The sequence below is a fragment of the Odontomachus brunneus genome, unplaced genomic scaffold (assembly GCF_010583005.1).
Source record: "Odontomachus brunneus isolate Ranch 3 - 2012 unplaced genomic scaffold, Obru_v1 Obru_scaffold_140, whole genome shotgun sequence".
NCBI classification, from domain to species: Eukaryota; Metazoa; Arthropoda; class Insecta; order Hymenoptera; family Formicidae; genus Odontomachus; species Odontomachus brunneus.
In genome coordinates, this window is record NW_022639590.1 from 221769 (window position 1) to 244510 (window position 22742).

Here is a 22742-nt window from a genome sequence, read left to right on the forward strand (position 1 = left end):
TAGTTATAGATCAATCCTTTTTCTCTCTCTCAGTGCGCGAGACAATTTGCGCGATGGCTGCTTCTGGTCATCACTTTATGCATATTCAAATTTCGACTGTCACAGGAGACTGATTGTTCAATACGAAAGCAATGTGTGGAGCTTTGTTTCTGAGCCAAAATTTTGACGATGCACTGCATAAAAGAAGGTTCCAGAAACGTTATCAGTCCAAATAAGCCCGAAAATTAAATTGGCACAGCGGGAGAGGTGAATGAAGCTTGCATTTCTCATGCCACTTTGCGTCTGGTTGATAGAATTACTCGCGACGACCACGCAATAATATTTTATTGCTCTTGGATTTTACGACTAATAAAAATCCAAGAGAAGCAGAGAGAAAATCGCATGTCCGGTAATTTGGCCGTTTCCTGATTCCCAATCTCTCTCGCTCTTTTACGCGCGTGCCTGCTTCTCTCACTTGAGGCCATCGAATAAACCAGTATTGAACTCAAATAAATGAAACTCTGTTACTGTCGTTCGGTTCCGTGGACGTTACGAGCATTAATATTTATGCGACAGGAATAAAATAACGGAGAGCACAGCCCAAGTGAAAAATAGCTTTGTGCAAAAGCGAAACACTTGATTCGTTAAAATTTCATTTCGTTTCGATAGATTCCGGCTGAACTTCCGACCTATCTATTTTTAACGAATGCAAAAACTCGATGCAAAAAATAACAAATCTTTCGTTGGCGTAGATCAAAAACGTGAAATCCCGTGTATAATTGAACAAGAATCATTGCATTAATTCATATTAATATTATGAGGTAACGACAAGTTGCGCGAGATCAACTAGAGATGCGAGTTTAGCGTGTAATGCATTATTTACATGAGTAATATCAATTATTCGTAAACTGATTAGTTTACCGAATGAATTCCATCTCTCGGCGAGCATAACGTTCCGTTTAAATGTGCCGGTGTGCAAATATGTGCAAATAATTGCTGAAATACGTCAACGGAATAATCGTTTCGATTGCGTCGGATATTCGTCCACTTAACTAATCTAGCTAGGGTCATCATATCCGCGAGTTATTTATGCCGTCAAATATGTAAAGGGAGAAACTGAAAGACCAATTATAAACGATTCACATGCTTCGTAGACGCGATATAGATGAAGCTCTCGCAAATCGAGATGCACGCGCAATTCCCGCGTCTATTTTTGTAAGCTCGACGTGTTTGACGGTGAGAATCAACGAAGCAGTATTTGAATTAGAGAAGCAAAGGCATCAAAACGTCTGTGAATTTTGGGGTAACTTCATTTCGAAGAGGGCTCGAAGAGCTATTGGGATAATAAGTTTGGGAACACGTTTGCGATAACACCGATTATGGTGGCAAACTCCACTTAGCCTCTTAAAATGTCCAGCTTACCCCGAACCGAAATTTTGGTTCTCTTGGCTAATCCTGCGAACGCCGTCGAGCTTGTAGTTTGAGCTTGACACCCCGCTGACGCGGGGTGGGCGACCAGCGGAGCGTCTCTCAGCCAACCGAGCATGATTTTCGCCTCATTTACGGTCGCCATATAAATATAAATGTTGAAGGGGCGAGCCGTAATGTACGAGCGCGTTTACGGCGTGTTACACTAAACGCTTCTTTGAAAGTCTGATCTCCTACGATGGGAGATAACAATAGGGAACGATCTGTAAAAGTATGCGTTCAATGAGAACGATCATCGTGTGTGCGTCGAGATAGGTAAGCAATTCGCCGAATTTACGACTCGTTACGTATTAGAGATTGCTCACATCCTGTCTCTCACTCCCTCATTTTCATTGTTGTGAATTCGCGATTCTTTTCGATCCGCAAGAAAGAAGATCCGAGTCGCGCATCGGCCGAGGCGTTGTCAAGCGGTGTTCTTACGCGAACGAGTCGGAGAAATCGATTGTCTCTCTCCCGAACAAGATTCTATTGTGACGCGCGGCCTTTCGAAAAAGGCGCGCCGGGCAGCGCAGTAATTAAAATTCTAATTAACAGAGAGATCATACAATGCCAAGGGAATCTTGGCAGCAAAATTGGTCCGCAGAGATTCATTCGGTTCTACCGGTCCGCCGAAGTCGACCGATTAGCAATTGTAATTAGAAGCTTATTAACAAGGTTAGTGCGTATTTACCTGCCATTACACCTTCGTCCAACCTCCCGACGCGAGTATGTACAATTAAAATCTAAATCCATGGAGATACACCCGGCGTTAACGCGCGGACAATTATTTCGCGATGTTCCGTACCGGCTTCCACGGCTCTGCCTTGGCAAACACACGTCGTAAGGTGGGAGAAAAATCGCGCGATAGAAACGTCATCGCGTCCTGTAATACACACACATACACACACACACGCACTCCACACGCGAATCTCCCTTGCGTGGTCGGGGCGTTCAGGTAAAATTGTACAAAAAGAACGTGGTATGCGGCCGTATACTCCTAATGGAGTAGTATCGCGGGAAAAGTGCTGCGCGAGTAGCGGCGCATTCCCGTAAACGCGCGTTATTCACGTAATACTCGCGCACGAGCGTCTGCACACGTACGCTGAGGATTAAGTAGGAACTTCCTGGCACGAGTTATTCACGCTCGCAGGCAAATATTCAACTCTGATGAAACTCAAAGCCGAAATTCTGCTGATCCCTTCAGGGTCGAGAGTCATTACTAGGTTTACGGTAATAGAGAGGCTTACAATAATTCCCTCTATCACGAGAACCACCGTTCGACTCCCCGTCATCCTGTGCGCGCTTACGGCGTTCGTTCAGGAGGAAAAAAGAAAAAGGGGGGAAAAAAAACGAGACGTTCTTCATTCCATGTGCTTATCGCGTGTACCACCGCGTATCCTCCGTAATGCGAAGATCGCGCGACGATTTGAATATAAAACTGGCGAATTCATCATGCATGCAAAACGGGAAAACAAACAGGGCGAAAGTGGCGGGTGCCCGCTGCTATGTCGCGCCATTATCCTAGGATCTTATTGCTCCTTATTATGCGAAGAGGCGTGCCAGAATATAATTCGTCTTGCCGCGCTCACTACCGGAAGGAAGGGATTTCGCCATCATCACCGGGGGGAAAGCAATGTCACTTCGGTGACGTAATTCGTTACGTTCTCGCATAATAACGACGATATTCCTCGCGAGGAGGAAGGCGACACCGAACGAGGATCGTCAACGGCTTCTAAGGATACGTAGAAAGATCTCGCGAGAGAAAGTACTTACTCTGAGGATCTCCAGTTGGGAGCGCACAAATTCCGCGCGGCTGGCAATGTCGGGAATCGCCACAGGAAACGAACCCATGTACTACGGCAGAAAGAACTTCGTGTTAGAACGATATATATGTATATATATATATATATATATATATATATATATATGTATGTATATATGTATACATGATACATCGGATAAGATTCTTTCGATATAGCTGTCAATGCTTTTCTTTTTCTTTCGAGGGAACTTGGAAACGTCCGATAACACCACTCGCGGAAATTTAACGCGAGGGGATTATTGACAGACTTAACAAGACGTATCAAACGGTGGATTGTAGAGTAACGAATAAATGAATTTCAGATTGTAAAAAAACAGTTAAGAATTCAGATACGATTACTGTCAATATCCACGAGAGACACGCAATAAGAACTTGAAGTATATTGGATGATGGCTTTTTATCAAACATATTTGACATATTTGGTCTGTTCTTTTCAGCTGCACTGCTGAATTAGTGCAATAAATTAGAGTGAGAAAAAATATACTTGTCTCACTTTAACTTATTGCACCAGTTCAGCAGTGCAGCTGAAAAGAACAGACCAAGTGTGTCAAATATTCTCTACACGGCGGGGATTCTATAGTGAAAATTACTAAGGAATAGGTGAACATCCTGCAGCATTCATTCACTATCTTTTCATTCCATATCCTATTTATACAGAGTGCTTAAAAAAGATGCTAACATTGGTATGAAAGTAATTTTTTCTGCATTTAAGTCAACATTTTTTTAAGTAATTGTAAAAATGCATTATGCACCTTGATATAAATATGCTATTAAAACATTCGCTGTATTTTTAGTAAAATCTGCTATGTTTTTAGAGAAATATATCTCTTAGCAAGATAGATTTTACCGACAGTCTACTCCTAAAAACAATGTAAAATTTTAAAAAATTTATATGAAAAAAAGACTAATATTCTCTCCGTGTATGTTACACATATTATGTTAACATTCTGCGTACATCTACTCTCGCGTGCTTAATATAACGATACTGTATTCGTGCCTGTTCCACGTCTACGTTTCTCATATCTATTATACTCTCGCGTTCTGAGGGAAATAATTATCGGCTTGTCGACGTAACCCTGGTCCGAGGGGTCGCGCAGCGGGCAGTCGCCAGACGGCGACGTCGCATAGCACGAAAACTATAACGCCACGCACACGTCGTGTGGAGAACAATAAAGGGAGACCGGCCTAACCTACGACAAGAATTTAATTTCCTTTTTCCGTTTCGAGGACGTTCGCACACCGGAACGCGACCCTTCCTCCGCCTACGCCCGCCGACGTTTCCGTTCGATAGTCAATTTGGCTGGCGATCATTCCTGCCCTCGCGCGCCGAAACGAAATCTTCCAAATTTCGTTTCTACCCTTGATCGAGGCAAACGCTTTCCTTACGGTTCAAAGGAAGACTGCTCGACGTTTCCTATGAAATTTCTATCGATTCTACACTCCTCTCTATCTTTCTTCCGTTCAAATTCGATGTATTATCGATTCTAAGTATACATAATATTAAACGCGGTTCAAAAATAGGATAAAACATTCAATTATTGATCTCCCTTAATCATTGACACTTTGACACGGAGAGAATTTCATAGTAGAAATTTTATAATAGAGAGAATTTTAGTATACTAATTTTGAGGAATAGATCGATATTCTGCAATAATTTATTATCTCTCTTCACTTAACATATTTTAGGAGCTAAAATGCATTATTAAAACACTTTATTTTTAATGAAGTTGTTTTCAATTAAATTCTTTAACAAGATGGACCTTACCGATAATCTATTCCTGAACTACTAAAAACACCGCAAAATTGGAAAGAATTTATATGAAAGAAACTATAATATTCTCTCCATGTACATTCAACTCGACACGTTAAATATACATGCATCACTTGAGTTCTTGCGATGTTTGCACTGTTTTTTTTATTTCTCTCTTTTATTGTAAATAATACGTGCTCCCAAAATATAAATTTCTCCGTGTGGAAAAGTTTGGTTTTTCTTGCAACTAGTGTTGGATTATTCAGTCTTCATTGTGAAGTTCTCTCTTAGAATTATTGAATGCAGACAAGAGATTTAACTGTAATGCTGATCGCATGAAGAACCAGGTGATCTTTTTAAAATGTCAATAACTAAGAAGACGTTAATAATTGAGTATTTTACGTGAAGTCGATTCAACGACTGTTGCGAAGTGATTGGTCAACGTGAATCTGACACGTCTGTCTATTATCTGCAAATAACTCTTGACGTTTCCGGGATCAGGAAAGTATCCAGAACGAAAAAATGTCTCTCATAAATAAAGAATGCTAGAGAATTTCATATTTCCGGCAAAAGGGGCATTTCTGCCGTCCGGTCAAACGTGTCGCGCGTCGATTATATGATCGATAAAAATAGCGACCCTCCATATAACGACGATAAATAAAAGCACTAGGGGGTAGATTTCAGAGACGTAATAAATAATAGTGTCTAACGCAATTATGCGTTCATAGGAGTCGGTTTACGTATGCTGTATCTTTCCTTTCCGTTCTGTCTCCAACGCCATTTTAAAGATATTCTTCGAATCAATGATTCTGGAAACTATTCGCGCTAGATCGCTTACAGAATTTTCCTCACACGATACTTGCAGCAAAAACATCGGTAAACGCTAAGTATTTGCAAGATAAATTACTTTATATATAATTCGAGTTAAAATTTTGAGAGAAAAAGAGAGAAGATATAAATGAACAAACGAGTGGGAATTTGACAGGGAAAGAGAAAGAAAGTTGTATGGTCGTACGGTGAAATATGCACGTAATTTACGATTCCATCGCGGTACCTGAGCTTGCAGATCTTTCATGCTGCCAGCATTTTGATCGGCATGTTCGTACCGCAACATAATCCCGCGTTTAATTCACCCGGATGATTCTCATTGTTGTGTTTCGTCGAACTTGTCTCTGGTAGGATCTCCTCTCGGAATCGCTGGGATTTTCCTGAAATATTATACCACTGCAGAAACGGATGAAATACTCGCCAGGAATTCCATAGATGTTTTAAAATAGCACTGCTGTAGCTGTTGTTGTGAATACCGGACGCGAAGTGATCTCTTGTTCCTTCTAATTGCTCACAGGTCGGAATCGGGAAGCGAAGACACGCAGTATTTTTTACGGTATTTTTATGTTCGGAAAAGGAAAGAAATACGATCCTCCAACGGGTCACAGTGGAAGACGGTTTGTTGCATATAAATACACTCCCCTACGTGTCGAATGGAAATATTCATGCCTTGAAAAAAGCATTCTGTGCCTAGAAGCGTTCTTCTTATTCTTAAATTCCCAGCACAACCGCGAAAAATTTCATGATATCTTCTACACGCGGAACAGTCTGCTTTAACACGTGTGACCTGAGACATTTATGAGCCAAAGCTGATGCGGACGCTAAACAGAGACGCGAATTCAATCGAATTTCTCAATAACTTTCGAAAATAATTTTACTCACATCGAAATTATGTTACATCCATTAAAATAATCCTCTCGCTCTTTTTTAATCAATAATTAAATTGTTTCAGCTGAATGTTTTTTTCCTCGAGATACGTCCATTTATAGATTAAAACCAGTTATCCCGTGTGCGCGTAATTTCTTCGCTATCATCTCGTGTGTTTTTTTTTTTTTTTTAATAAAAGCCGATTCCGCGTCGCGCCACGCAAACAGCGTTGCTGCTGTTCCGCGATTACCGCACTTCCACCGGCGCGGGAGCAATCGACCGTGCTAATATCATGCAGGCATTAAAACGAGCGTTAAAATGAATCGATTGAACGATCACGACAATCGAAGAATGTAGTGGCCCGTTTTGCCGCGACGCCCGGTGGCGCAAAGGCTCTGCCAGTGAGGAATCGTTACGATTATTACGCCACCATAAATCCACGATATATTTTACGGTGGCGAAATACATTGGTTATTTTATTCGATCGCTTATAACTGAAGTTGTGAGATACGCGTCTCTCTCTTCTCCGGTGCGCGTAAATACACGCCATGTGATGTAATGACACTGCGAAATACCGCGATACGCGATTTAAAGGTGTACCGTAAAGCGGGCTTACTACGAGCTCCCATGTATCCGAGAGACTGTTTCAAATCAAAATAACCCGTCGCGATAACAATCGCGTGATCGTGTAGCTGCAAAGAAATGGAATACTTTTACGTCGAATTGGAATTCTTAACGCGGAAAGTAGCTCACGTCAATGTGCGGTATTCCGTATAGAAAAAAGGACATTCTTGTTTGGGAAATATTTTTATTTCTTGCATATTGATTTTCAAACGAGATTTCATAACATTAAGATAAATTACTTGCATCAATACTTTATATTCAATTCAATAATAACTGTTTATATTTAAGGCGATAAAATTCTTCTAGCAAAATTAAATCTTTGCTTATTTTTTCAATCCAATATTTTGCTTTCCGTTAAATAAAAATTTTTGAATAATCTGTTAAATGAAAATTGTTGAATAATAAGAACACAAATTTTTTTTCGTTGAATCGTATAAGATATATTCATGCAAGTAACTTATCTTTGTTTAACGCTATGTAATCTCATTTGGAAATTAACCCGTAAAAATAGTGATATCTTCCAAACAAAAATGTCTTTTTCTTCTGTGTGCAGCATTCCAAAAGTGCAGGGCGGGATATTTGCAATTTTGCGATAGTATATAACGAATACAGTTATTATCGCTTATAACTGACGCCTCGTTCACGGTCTTGCTCACGGCGAAATCAACTCGGACGAGAATTCAAGAAACTTTTATTCAAGCAGATGCAGCGCATTCGATTGCTATCTATACTGAGTGGAAAAGATGCTGCTCGGATCGAAAAATATCCTTTTCTTCTGTGTGCAGCATTCCAAAAATAGAGGACAGGATGATTCGAATATTTGATCAGCATTGGTACATAACGCATACACACATAGACGTACGGTGGCAAAGTCCAAACGTAACAGGAAATCCCACCTGTACACTATCAAATATTTCGGATGTGACTTTCGACATTTCTTAGTAACTATGATCCTCCGTAGACGCTGCGTTAGCTAACAACGCTTTGCGATATGCCTCTCGCGCGCGTCAAATCTTCCTCCCAGTTATTAGCAATCTACCTTCTCACATGCCCTTGTTTTCATAACCATTGCTTATTCATCCCTTTAATGGCGTATTTCATTAATTGCTCAACATTTTGTACGCCGACAAGCGATGGCGCGAGGTCGGGCGTATCTTGCGGGATAGTAATCCTAACTCTTCCCGTTTCTCATCGTGTACCAACGAAATTGCAGCATGCGGCTAACGAGCTCGTTGACGGAATTTTCGTCACTATAGCACCGTGGAGTACCTAATTTCGCCCTACCGCCGGGCCGAGAACACTTGCTCCACTTTCGTCGGGAAGCCGCGAGCGCGCGAAAACCAGCATATTCCGTGGCCGAGCGAGTTTCATTAACGATAATAATCACCTGTTGCAGTTTTTCACGTTTAAATATACAATTAGGCCAGCGAGAATATCGACCAATGGCTGTAAGATCGTTTTCATATTAGTGAAGGTTGTTACGGTAAATCGCCTTTTTAAAATCGCACTTCGCGATCTATTCAGAGCTATTCGTTCGCTCTATTTTCGTTGAGTTCCGTACACGAATAATATTACTTCACAAATACATATTATTTCAATTTTCAATTCAATAACAATTCTTTCTGTTCCATGGAAAAAGAGAGAAACAATCGATTTTTCAGGAAAATATTAAAAGATTTGGCAATTTAAAGAAGCGATTCTTTTATTAATTTGAAGGTTATATATTTTTTTGTTTGCGCGCGACTTGTGCGGAAAATGTGAGTTTTCGCGGATTGGATTTGTTAGATCGATTTATCAGGCGCACCAAATTATATTCGAATCACGAAATGCTGTAGCAGCCGGTGCCCCGATGAATGCCGGGAGAATAGCTGTTGTAATCTTTTATACGCACATTTATCGCGAATGGGTCATTCCTGTTCAACGGTAAATCCGTTTATGCCGCGCGCGAGAGGCATATCGCACATGGTCGGGATCACTTTCACTGGCCGTTGAATTTTGCGAAATTATGCGGAACTAGGGAGAGTCGATTAACCGCCGCGTGCCAGAGGCAAAACGTATCGTGTCATTGTTCACTGTTGCTCTCATACGATCCGACTCCGAATACTTTCACGCTTCAGAGATGTCGATTCGCAGTCGATTTTAGAGATAAACCGCACACGACTCCTCGGAGCGTCACGTGCCTATCAAATGATATAGACATTTAAAGGAGCAGCTCCCCCCTCTCTCTCTCTCTCTCTCTTAATTAACTCGAGCGACGTGTATTTTCGTTTAAATGAGATTCGGGAAGCACATCAATTCTCACGTCGCTTCGCGGCACCCGATTAGATTAAAATACTACGTGATTACGCATAATCGCGAGATGTATAATTTAACATAACATTGAAGGCGAAATTTTTAGAATCGTACTGCGTATCTCTGCCGTCCGTCGTTCTCTCTCTTTCACGAATCGACTGCGCAGAAATTGCAGTTGATACGGAACTCAATGCAGTGGCATCGATTCCGAGCAGCATCTTTTCCACTCAGTACAGATAGCGATCGAATGCGCTGTGTCTGCTTGAATAAAAGCTTCTTGAATTCTCGCCCGAGTTGATTTCGCCGTGAGCAGGACCGTGAACGAGGCGTCAGTTATCAGCGATAATAACTGTATTCGTTGCATTATCGCGAGCGAAATTGCATCCGCGCGCGAGTCTGCATAGTTCGCCGCGCTTGCCAAGCGTGGTCACGTTGTAACTGTTGACATTTTCGTGCGCTCCGTCACTGGAGTCGTGACGGAGAATACTGACGCAGGATAGAAAGGACGTTGCGTAAAACGTGCGCAGCATTTTAATGATTCGAAGTGGCGCATCACGTAACGAGAATCGAATCATCGCTCATAAGGATCGTATGATTGAGAAATCGCTGTACTTCATTGCAGTTCACTTCTACAGTCGAACTTTCATTTTTGAAAGAGCGCCACTCTCGAGTCCTTGTCTTTCGGATGAGATACAGCAGGGAACTCCGGAAAGCTTATCGCGAACTTGAACTTTCATCATGGTTGCAAGAAGTTTTTACTTTCCCCAAGGGAATATTCTGTTCTCCGTAAAATGATTAAATGTTACACCACAAGGTTAGTCTTGCCGAAATAGAGGGTAAATCCGCGCAGGTTTTCTCAAAATCATGAGAATGCGTATAGAAAAATGGACATTGTACAATAAAAGATATAATTTTTTGTTAATTATACGCAAATTTTTAAAAAAAACTAGCAATTTTCCGGTGAAAATCTTAACCAAGTATGAGTATCCGACGCGACTGTTGCGTTGAAATTTTCTGAATTATCGCGAGGAGGTAAAAGTTATAAGTGAGCTGAAAACTAACGGAGTAAAATGACCCATATTTCAACAATGGCGAAAACCTCGCGAGATAAGAGCCGAATATTTGTTATATGAGTGGTTGAATACGTTGCACACAATTCGCTGCTTTTACCATCGGACGCGCCACGCGCGTCGAGGAGTTTTAAATTACGCCGGCATTGTACGATTACAATGTGCTGTCAGTGTGCCGAGGATGGCGGGAACAATCGCGTGTGTTTCACGGACAATTTGAAACGCGATCTACGGCGGAGCCGTGACTGGGTGTATGATTGATAAAAAATCCGCAAAGTGCGAATTAATTTCGCGCGAGTCCGTCGGGTGGATTCTTAAGACGCTGACGGAGTACGCCGATAAAAGCACGCCGATAGAGAGCCACGCCACTATAAACGTAAGCGTGTTTTCCCTGTCGCAGATTGCTTTTTCATGTTTCGCGTTTTAATAGGATCGACGCGCGCCGGCTAGCGAAACAGAGCAAAAATAGAAGCGTTTTTTTCGAAACGGAATAAAGCACGACGGCGCACACGCGATTTGGCGACATCGATTGAGCGACGAGCGACGAGATTTCGCGCTATGCGGATTGGCGCGTGTGACGCCATTATCCATTATTTACTGCTCTGCAAATACCAGCGAAATAAAATTTTAAACGTGTAAAATTGAAACCCCGGTTATATCGACGCATTGCAGTATCGTGCATTCGATATCGACTCGATATGACCCTTGAACTTGGCCTCTCGCTTAAAATTTTGCTTCCTTCTTATCACACAGAAAAAAGGAACATTATTTTGATCAAATACTTCATTTTTTATATATAAACTTCAAGTGAGATGGCGTTAGACGAAGATAAGTTACTTGCATCGATGCTTGTTATATGATTCAACAAAGAGAAATATATTCTTATTATTCGAAAATAATTTTCACGAATGGAAAGTCGAAGATATTGGATCGAGAATATGATATCTTCAAATATGTCGGAAGAAGTAATCATCAAAATAATCGTGATTCTTACCAAACTATCATAATATTCAAATAAAATTATAATATTATGTTAAAATTGAGGACTTGAAAATTCTTCGAATATATTAAATATCGTTGTTTATATGTGAAACAATGATTGTGTTGATTCGAGTATACTACAGTTTTAAGTGGATACTAATTTTATTCCCGTGTACGTAGACGTGTATAATAAGCGCGTTGCGTACGCACGCGTGTAAATTCCTTTCTCTTGAATCGCACAAGTCCTTTCAGTCGATTAATATTCGATCACTGCTCTCTCCGTCCTCACGGCGACAGTCAAAGTCCAATGTGTCCGAGACAGCTTCGAGCGCAAAAGGACCAGCGCGATTCTAAGCGGAGAAACGACGCGAAATAAGGGAAGATTTATACCCGCTCGCTTCCTTAAGGCATGACTACGGGAAGGAAGTGTGAGAAGAGATTTCCTACAGCGTACACACACTCATATTACACACGCTCATATTCGCTCACGAAACGAGACGAGACGGGACGAGACGAGACGGGTGCGCACACGGTGCGAGGTTCCATGCAAAATGCGCGAGCATGCGGCCGCGTGCGTGTCACGAGCGTTGCGCCCAGCCTATCGGGAAAAGGAAGAACAAGAAGAGGAAGAGAGTCGTACATGAAAATTACATACCCCGTCTGACTTGCGCTTAAAAGGCCTCGGACGAATAACTGTAGTCAGCTAAAAGCCTCTCATACGTCAATGCCACGTTTACGAGATATCGTTAGCTGGTGTGGGAGCGTGATACTTTCCCTCGATTTCGGCGTTCGTATGCTCTTGCTTTGCTGTACGCTTGCGATCATCGCGAAAGGAACGACTACTTGTTGTCGAATTGGACAGCTATGCGTGATCGCATTGTGTACATGATGCAATCTACGTCATCGTCTCATCCGAATGATTTTTCAACAAAGCGTTATTCTCTGTATATCGATCGTATGGGGGATTAATTATTGCCGTTCTTATCGTTCGGAATTGTTGTGCGATTGTCAAAGTATTAAAATTATCCCGAAATATTTATTTCGGGATAATATATAATATAATTATATATTTTGATTACGATCGATAAATCGCGACGAAACTTACCTTAGCTGCGACGGATCTCTTCGAGAACGTTTCTGCCATAATAAGTATACATCACTTCCCATCTGGTCTCGGCACCGGGTGGTTTCGTATATTCTCAACAGTACATTGGCCACGCTTGGGATAACTATTTTAAAATTCACCACGCCACTGCGCGACGCGCGTTTTGTCGCTGCGTTTTCGTTCTGCACCGCGCGAGCACGTCGATTTATGAACGGCGTTTCACCATCGCGTTCCACCTGCCGTTAGTTTTCGGGAAAAAAAGGCTGTAGTCACGCACCACGATGCATCCAGGGAAAAATGCATTCCCGGTGTAATCCTTTTCGAGTTTAAGCGTGCAGCTTCAGTCCCATCGTCGGAAAATCCGTCGAGCGTCGACAGCACTGTCGAAGAACTTTCCACTGTTGAATCGCACAAGTACTGCGATCACAGTTTGCGATAATTGGCCGGATGATCACCGACGATTATAAACGCACGATTCAGACGATTATAAACGACGATTAAATTAAGCGATTAACAATCGCCGGTTTTGCGCGCCGAGTCGAATTTTTCAGTCTCGCTCCAATGAGGCGCTACTCGCCGGCCGCGGGAGAAATAAAGACCGGTCGACCTTTGCACGTTAGTATGATAGCCAGGATGACATTTGCAACTGGAATTCCAACTGGTTTGTATCGTTAGCCAGTTCGGTGCGGCGAACAACGCGCGAAGCATGCGTCTCGTCGGAAGAAACGCAAGAAAGCACGTATTTGTTTTGCATTATGTGCCGAATGTGATATCTCATTGACAACTATAATATTTAATTACCACGCAGAGCGTCCAAGTAATGGCGGATTTTAGTTAAATCAGACGACAGTTGCGATATTCATTCGTCACCTGTCTGGAACAGAGCACTGACCGAATTGTGACGTGATCGTGAAAGGCGATGATCGTTATGTGTATCTAGGAGTTCGTTATATGTATCGAGAAGTTTCGACAGCCGATAAAATATTTACGGAAGGAAATTATTATCGCACGAAGCGCACATAAACTCGCGGCGATTCGCGTAATCTAACTTATCGACCCGGTTGTTATCAGGATCGCAGCTTTTCTCATAACACCTCCACTTTGGTAACACGAACTTTGCAGTTGTTGTGCGGAGAAGTGTCTACCATTACAGAGAAGAACGGACAGAAATGAAGATACTCTCTCACGAATGTCCATTGTTGCGCGTACACATACGAGGAAACCCTACGGAAAAGCGACACTCGATTTTGAGGAGTCACGTATTTTAGCAAGAATAACTATGCGAGTCGCAATCTGCGCGAACCCGCCGCACTGAACTTTCGTGGCCCCGTACGCGGACGATATGGGAATAATAACACGGTGCGAGACAAACTCGTAAATACACATCTTTACCCTATGGCGGCCTTTCAATCTCAGAGGAACGGCCAAGCTAAACGCTCAATTACGAGGAGTATTTGCCCGGAGTATACGGTATCGGTATCGCGCAGGTATCAATTAAAGTCGAGCTTGCGCGCACTACTTTATTAAAGCTACTTTGGTCTTACACACAGTTTTGACTGGAGAGAACGCGCAACATATGAGAACAACCACCCACTTTATTTAAATATCATATGTCCGTCATCATGCACGTCACACGCACTTTTAATCTCAATTGCCATGCGAGTTATATCCGCAGAATTCACTCACAGTCTACGGAATTGTGCGTACGACACAATTTTCAGGGGAAAAAAATGAAATAAAAAAAAAACTCCTCTCGCGATACACGAGCAGGCGCTATCGTGTTCATAGGACAATCCGGTATTCAAGGTCGAGAGGTGAATCCTTTCAAAATCACGAGTCAATCCATAACAAGTGTCGCGTTTCTAGGCCAACTATCATAGATAGATCACCGTGGCGCGTGCACCTGAAGTGTCACCTTTCTCTCTTTCTCTCTGATCGCGACCAGATCGGCGAATCGCTCGTCTGACGAATCCCATGATGCGCGTGCGCGCGTAACAACGTTCACAACGATAAATTAGACGAGAACTTGTGGAGCGTACACCTCGATCGGCGACACGCACGACCGACAAGCGTGGAACTTGCGAGAGGACTGCCGGCGACGACGGGTTCCTTAATCGTTCGCACCGTTCTTATCGCCAGGTTGAGCCACGTGACATGACACACACTCGAGCTAGTCACCATAGAAACACGCGTCGTTTTCCGTCGAAATCACATGGTCCATGGCGAGGAGGACACGATCCTCCGGTACGGTGGTCCGGTGGTACTCGAGGAAACGAGCACCGGTGAACGCGCGACGGAAGACTGGCCTGCAGGACCCGCAAGAGAGGTCCCTTTACCGCCGAGGCCCGATGATACAGCGGACGGTGGTCGCTAATGGCCAATGGCGTACGGATAAGAGGAAAGGACGTAGTCCTAGGAAGGATCTCGCGATGTGGAAAAGGAGGAACTGACCGACTCGTCGTGACGAGCGAGTAAGAAGCCGTGGAGTAACGGAAGAGAGAGGGGGTGGAGGCGAGTTCGGCAGAGGCCGGTCGAGCACCTGGGCGACATTACCTCCTTGCGTCTTCCGACTGCTCCTCGCAGGAACCTTCCTACCTTGACGTGGCTCTCTCTCTCTCTCTCTCTCTTTCTTTCTCTCTCTCTTTCTCTTTCTCTCTCTCTTTCTCTCTCTCTTTCTTTCTCTCTCTTTGCGCTTCTCTTTCTCTCTACCCTGTCTGTTCCTCTCTCCTTCTCTCTTGTTCGTGAACTGCTTCATGCACGCGTCGAGTGCAGTAGTGCGTACGATAGCGGGCCGAAAATTTTCAACCGAGACTCTTTATCATCCATCTCGTTGGAATTGACTCGTTCAATTTCGTCCGCAATCAATGTCGCGATAGACGATGGATCTATTCGCCGCGTTCGTGTGACATTCGATTGAATTTAATATATTTGTCAACGCGCCGCTTTTCGTCGCTTTTTCGAGCTCCGGTCAGCGTACCATGATGTTGCTCGAAATTTCGGAGCTTCCATTGTGCACGATCGAATATCGCGCAAAACGCAAAATTAGATGACGGTCGGACGAAATAGATTTATAGGTGAGAACGTGTCGTTTAAATACATCTGCCAGAGATAGCGCTCACTTCCGAACCGTTGGAGCGACCTAACGATGGGAGATTGTAAATTGTCGAAGAGAGCTTTTCAGCTTCAAGGAATGGGGAAGCTTTATCGGTGCCGTTGGCGCGTTTTTTAGCGTTCCATGATTATGATCGATCTCCGCTCACGCCAGCCGATCGTACGTTATACTTATGTGCTATTTCAATTTTGATACAACATCCTGTCAGAGGACGCGCCTTATTCCGTCATGGAAGATCAAGCGCGCCTCATGTCCGCGGTGATCATTAAACGTAATGAACCGAGCAGCGCTATGCATGATTATCTCGTAGATCCTAGTATCTTTCGTCACTATGGCGCGCTGCTCTTCCAGTAACCGCTGTGACAATCGCTTTTGCTACAGGATGTCCCAGGTCATCTCGACAGGAGGTGAGGGATGATGCATCTTTCGAAGCCAATCCGCGTTGATGGAAACGTTAATGGAATCGGCGCGGAACCGATCTCTTTTCGCAAATAGAGCTATAAGAGCGTGCAAATGAATAATGGAACATTATTCATCGATCGGCTCGAGCTGGATCTTGCGCTGCGATCATTCTCTTCACTTGGCGAACTCGCTATCGGAACGCGAGACATCAAAGTTTGAAATATTGCCACGCGTACAAGGACTTTGACCTTTTTCTTCTAAAGAGAAGTTAATTTCCAGAAGCGTCGCTACGTGGCTACTTGCCGTTACCTTCTGGACATCCTGTACGGCGTTTGTTTTGCATTTTTGTTGTGACACGTATCTAGTCGCTTGATCATAGTTTCACGGGTGATTTGCGGATTTCCTTCAACCGTTTGTTCATCTTTTTAGGGAGAAGAAAATCTGGTTTGAAAAAAGATTGCGAATACGCGTGCGGCTGTATCAAGTGCAGCCTCGCATGCGAATTTTGTTCGCGGAACATTCATCATAATATTATGATATGTAAATATCGTATTACCCTCGCGCGAAGAAGCGTAACACGCAGAAGACAACCGTGACGCGCGGCATTAGGGATACCCCTCTTAATCGCGGAAGGGTTGAAAGAGCGAATGCGTGAGGCCATTGCGTTAACGCGATCGTCACGCGAACAATTGCGCACCGATTTCAATCGCCGATCGGCAACGTGAGGAAATTATCGCGCGACGAATCCTTCGACATAACATATCATTCGCTATACTCGAGTCCATACTTCAGCTAACCCCCTGTCTTCCTCGTAAAACGGATCTCGGGGTTTTCTATTGTCGTATTCTAGACCCGCCGGTGCCGCGGCATAAATGCTTGATAAGAGTTCTTAAAACGACGAGCCGCAGGAGGTGATCGTACGTGCTCTCTCTGTTGGAACCACGGACGACGAATCCGTTCCTGGCGCCATGGTGTGTGCCACAAGATGTGGTACGGTGGTTGCCAGTTGCACGCCGGCCGATACCCGGTCTCCAGTCTGGCTGCAGCTGCGAACCGGTTATATACTTTCATCTGGCAGTCTTAGCACGGTCCCTAAAAGAGAATCCGATGACTATAGCCGCGGTGCGCGAGGCGCGCGAGGAAAAGAGAAAGGAGAGAAAATGGAAGGGAAGGTTAATGCCTGTACCAAGGCACGCTTATGCATTGGAATAAAGGACGTCCAACGTCTCTCCCGCTGCCCTCCCCCCCTCTTGTGTGTATGTGTGTGCTTTTTTTTCTTCGACTCTACTACTTCTTCTGGTACACCGGCAACACTCTCTTTGGCGAGGCTGCATACTTAGCCGCGAGTGGACGATCGTTCAAAAAGAGCCTGCGCTCGCGACCACGAGAAGCGATACAAAGGCAATATTTGACGAGATCGGGTGACAGTCGCCACACCGCGACGAAACGCGCATCCTATTTGGCCGGCAATGTGTATCCTGACGTGTACTCCGATAGTTCGACCTTGCAGTCCGACGTGGAGTGACATCGGTTAATAGCTCGCAGCTCACTTGGATGCACGTTTTCTAATAACATAAAATCGAAGTAACACAGAGATACGTCAATTGGCCAGGTACTCGTCAAGAAACCACTCGGAGAGAATGTTATAATAAAAATTACTGTAGGACTTTGTAACCGGGGAACAGATCGAGTCCTGCAATAATTCATTGTCCTTTCACTTCATATGTGCTATTTATATTTTAAGAATTGGAATGTGCCATTAAAACACTTGCTATGTTTCTAGCAGAACAAATTTATTACGTTCTTTAGCGAGGTCAACCTTACCGATAGTCTATCTCTGGACTACTAAAAACACAGTAAAATTGAAAAAAATATAGAAGAAAAACTATAATATTCTCTCCATGTACATTACAGCTCGATACGTTAAATGCATCTTTTGAGTTCTTCTTCCACGATATTTGCACTGTTTTCTTTTTTTCTTAGTAATCTCTCTTTTATTATAAATAATACATTATGCTCCCTAAAATATAAACTTCTAAAATAAATATAAAGGAATATGTGAAAATTTAAATATAAACATCTTATAACAACCATGCACCGAATTCTAAGCTCGTCTTTTTTTGTTTTTCTTACAATTCAGTCGGTAACGACATGCTGGTCACGTAGACCTTAAAAACGTTGACTTAAACTTCACGAATTATATGACGGCTATAACTTCAACGATATATTTGCTTTGAGTACTGTTCTTGCTGTGTATGCTCTTGTCGCAAGCAAGAAATGATACGGGAAGTAGAACTCTGAACTGCAAAGAGGCGCACTATGTTAATACTTTATCCTTGTGCTTATCTTCCGCGGCTGTCGCTTAAAAGAGCATCCAACAGCTGTAACGGCGAACGCTGCTCGAGGATCAGAAGGAAGGAGAGAAGGAAGAAATGTGGAAAGCTGATGCACTAAAGCACAGTTACGTCTCCTTTCCGCTGAGCTGCTCCTGATACATCGGCCGTACTCCTTTTAGCGATTCGAAATGGCGACCATCAACGGAATGAGAATTTTTTGACACGAACAAAAAACGTCACGGATAGTTTTCAAAGGATCGTTGAAATTCTAAAGGAGAATCAAACTTCCTAGAATTGATACACGTCGCCGATCGCGAAATGTGTAGAAGGAGCGAGCGAGATGATACGTAGGAAAGACACGAATACTGAAATACGGCAATACTAAAATTATTCTCTCATTTTTCTCTGTGGACATGTGCCGAGTTTGAACGGAACAAATTATGAGAAAGCGACGCTTGCGATATCCGGATTAATGGTTCGACGTAGGTAGAAGAGTGGATGACACGAGAGACTTCGACAGCCCGCGCACATTTATATTTACAGACAATTTATTGCTACATCGTCCTACACGATGACATCCTCGTTCAGAATAGTCCCTGATACGTTGTTCCAATGTTATCTATGATACTTTTTACGCACGATCCGCCGTATGAGCGTTGTCAAGGTCTACTAGCTCGAGATTTCACGATTGTAAAGATCACGTAACGCAACGGGCCACTATGACTAATTGAAACAAAAAACCTTGAGACAAGAATGTGTAAGTGACATTCAAAGCAGAATGTTTGATGGAGGCAGTGACAAATTTGACGATTGTGAAAGGATCTGATGTAAATCGATACGAATGTAATAGAAATTGCAACTATTGTTGAACGAGTTGTCGCAAAATAGCGATGAAACGTAGATCTTCGTAGGATTTAAGGCAGCAGCGATTTCCCTTTTTAGCAATTACATACAATAATTAGACCATGAAAAACCAGTTTCTTGTAATATATTTAATTTTCATAAAAACGGAATAAATATAGTAAACTTTAGGAAAATAATTAAAACTTGCTGAAATATATTTTGTATATTACGAAAATGAAATATATCTCTTGTATGTGTATTATATATTTGGATATATAAATACACGATATTGGTTAAAATTTCCTATTTTCCAGAATATTCGGATTATTTTTAATATTTTAAGTGTAAAATGCAATAATATCTATTTTGGAATATATAAGTTTAAATTACAACAGTTTTGTCAACACACGTGTTACATCTTCAGCGACAGTTTTTGTCAAATTTGAATTTTTCAGCTCTTTCTATTTCTGTCTATTTAAGATCATTTTTATCATATTTCTGTTATTTCTGTTTTATAATACGCTATATGAAAAATCATTGTATCCTCGGTGCTTGATGTTACAGGTTTCAGGAAAGTGTGCGACATCTGAAGTACGATGCTGAAAGTGATGAACGTAGCCGGTTAGTCAGGTCCAACGAGCTTAACTCACAGTAGGTACAAGGTAATCCAGATGTCTAGTTGGATCCCAATAGATCACCGAATTTTTCTACGTTCTAAGTTCGTACCAACTTGCGGGAGACTCTAGTTTTCACGCGATACTATTTGTTGATAGCATCTTTTGAGGGTAAAGCAGAATCTTACATTGATATCATATTGTCTAGTTCAAAAACTATTTCTGCTCTGCATCTGCATAGAACTTACATTATTTAACGTAGCATTTGTCACGATATGGAATATTAAATTATGCATTCTCTTTGTTAACACACAATTATTTAAAAAATAATAATAAAATAAAACATTATTTACAATTATACCGTGTATTAATCCGAATTATTATAAATAAAAATATGTTACAAAAATTAATCAAAACGAAATAAAAACCAGTCCCTTCCTCAGTCCCTTCTAGTTTTCCTTTCTTCTCCCTTTTTTGCCGGCCGATTATTCTTTCAAATTTTGAACGATAGTAATATACCTTCTTTCGCGATTTTCACTTCACCTTTGATCAAATTCGTTTTACATTTTACATTCTAAATTATCCTTAAATTATCTTTTTTTTGTAATATCTGATTTCAATTTTGGCTGTTTTACTTTTCACATTATCTCCGATACTGTCACGATTAAAGTTAAGGACTCATCGTGCCGATGAAAAAAATACCATCGCGACGATTTCCGCGGTCGTGCTCGTCTCCGTTAAAAACAAAAAAACCATCGCGCTGATAATCGGCGGCTTCTGTCGCCTCTTTCCCGTCAACGATCGACTTTCCGCAGGCGGTGCCCCACTATCCCTACGAATATCTTCCCCTGCAAGCGGCGAGGTGGCACAGGTGACCGGAGGTTGTGACGGGGGGGAGATCCCCCGGTGCACGGCTCGGGGAACACGACGGGCTGAATTTAACTTGGAACAACCGTACGTTTTGTGGTGTTCTGTGCACGGTCAGTGCTCACGCCACAGAACGAATGCCAGGCAACGATCCGCGCTCTCGACGGGAACCACGCTGGCTTCGCTCGAACCTCTTCAGTTTACTATCGTAAGCTCGCTCGTACAGGTGAGCGTCGCGCTCACGGAGATCGAGTGTGACACAGTTCTATGAGAATTAGACGAACGAGTCCGTCGATACCTTGATTCGCGCGATCGAAGATGAGAGAAACGCGATCTCGATTGGCGATGCAGCTGTTGAGTGCATTTAGAGCGCGGAGATAGCGACGTGTGACGTTACGTATATCGTGCGGAAAGTGTGATTGAAATATAAAACGAATCAGCTCAAGGTAATTCAAATTTTGAAACTGGATCATGCGAGATTCCGTTTTTAATTAACGACGGACGCGAAAGACTTTCCTTCGAGAACTTTAACCCTTTATCGCATAAAACTTTCTCTTGGATATATTTTGCTAAATTTTTTTGTTGAACATTTTTCCCAAAAACGGAAAATATTTGTTATTTGTGTACACAATTTCTTAAGAACATAACGATATTAAATATATCGCACAAACCGATTATGATATACGTAAAAATATAGAAAAAACTATGAAGAAATAGGTGTTCCATGTATTAGGATACTAATATGTCATAATGTGACAAAGGGTTAAGTGCGCTGATCGTTATGCAGTAATGTGCTCGAGAAGAAATACAGGTAATAGCTTCACGTCGACGATTTTAGCGCAAAAAGCATCGACGACGACAAAACAAACCTGACTCGGCCCCCGATTGGTGAACACACAACTGACACACCTGGGCGTGCGAATACATTTGGCGCGCTTAGCGATTACGCTGACAATGTGCTGACGGTCCAAGTCACGGTAAAACAATTGTGCAAATAGAGACGTTCGTTTTCATGTCTGGAGCGAAGTTGTTCCCGCCCTCGCACTATACATCGTTCGAAAATCCTGATAATTCCAGTAAGTATGAAACACACGCATGCGGACGCGATTATGTTCGTAATCATGGAGATGATCTTTGCGTGGAGAGATAATTAGACTCGTATTTCTCTCCGCGATGAAAGATATTACTTAACGATTCGGCGGGATACGTTCGGCTCGCGATGAGAAAATACTTCCACGAGAAAACTTATCGATCGGTTAGCTCGAGCAATTAAAATATTCGCGCGGCAGTTATAAAATCCATTGATACCTTCTTCATTTTCATATCTCAATATCCCGTCCCTTTTGTCGGGCTCGCATGACCTGCGGAGGGGCGGAGAGGCTCGCAATTTTTTTAGAAAGTTCCGCAGAACTTTTAAAACGTGACATTGACAGACAGCACGTCCATCACAGTCGACACCCTGATACGAATTATGCCAGTGCGGAATCTCACGAATCTGACGTGCAATTAATGCTTATCTGACACCACCGCCGAAAGTTTAATCCGCGAAATCAGCGTTATTGTTAGCTGGTTCTCGATAGCCGACCTTGTGCTACGTATAGCACAGGCATTTTATTCAGTTAATATTACACATCAGTTTTCAACGAGCTTTAGTAACAAGCGAAGACTCGATGGAAAGATTCAAATGACGTTATCGCAATTATAGTATGTAAAACACGAACGAATGGAGCTCATAATTCTTAATATGCAAAGGCCTCAATTGCGGCCTGTTCATATTTTACTC

At 42.5% G+C, this 22742-nt stretch overlaps 2 protein-coding genes and 1 long non-coding RNA gene across 9 annotated transcripts in view; 2 read left to right on the plus strand and 1 right to left on the minus strand.

Moving 5' to 3' along the window:
- The window catches only part of LOC116850258 (tensin-1-like), a 79688-nt gene extending 64488 nt beyond the window's left edge, over positions 1-15200 (minus strand). Inside the window, exons 1-3 of one of the 5 annotated variants that reach the window (XM_032828303.1) lie at positions 14701-15200; positions 12786-13431; positions 3220-3300 (exon numbers count right to left, since the gene is read on the minus strand). In XM_032828303.1, coding sequence (XP_032684194.1) covers positions 3220-3300; positions 12786-12824 — 120 coding nt within the window. In that variant the 5' untranslated portion in view covers positions 12825-13431; positions 14701-15200. Of the gene's footprint in view, positions 1-3219; positions 3301-6072; positions 6125-12785 lie in introns of those variants that run through there. The other 4 variants (XM_032828302.1, XM_032828304.1, XM_032828305.1 and 1 more) reach the window with 4 other exon arrangements.
- The window catches only part of LOC116850261, a 108353-nt gene extending 87894 nt beyond the window's left edge, over positions 1-20459 (plus strand). For both annotated transcript variants that reach the window (XR_004379293.1, XR_004379292.1), the window contains exon 3: positions 20043-20459. This is a non-coding gene — a long non-coding RNA (uncharacterized LOC116850261). The remainder of the gene's footprint in view (positions 1-20042) is intronic.
- A 491-nt stretch (positions 20460-20950) lies between these two features.
- Positions 20951-22742, plus strand: part of LOC116850270 (cadherin-23) — a 40594-nt gene continuing 38802 nt past the window's right edge. Inside the window, exons 1-2 of one of the 2 annotated variants that reach the window (XM_032828337.1) lie at positions 20951-21405; positions 21798-22035. The gene's annotated coding sequence lies outside the window, so the exon portion shown is untranslated. The remainder of the gene's footprint in view (positions 21406-21797; positions 22036-22742) is intronic. The other variant, XM_032828336.1, reaches the window with a different exon arrangement.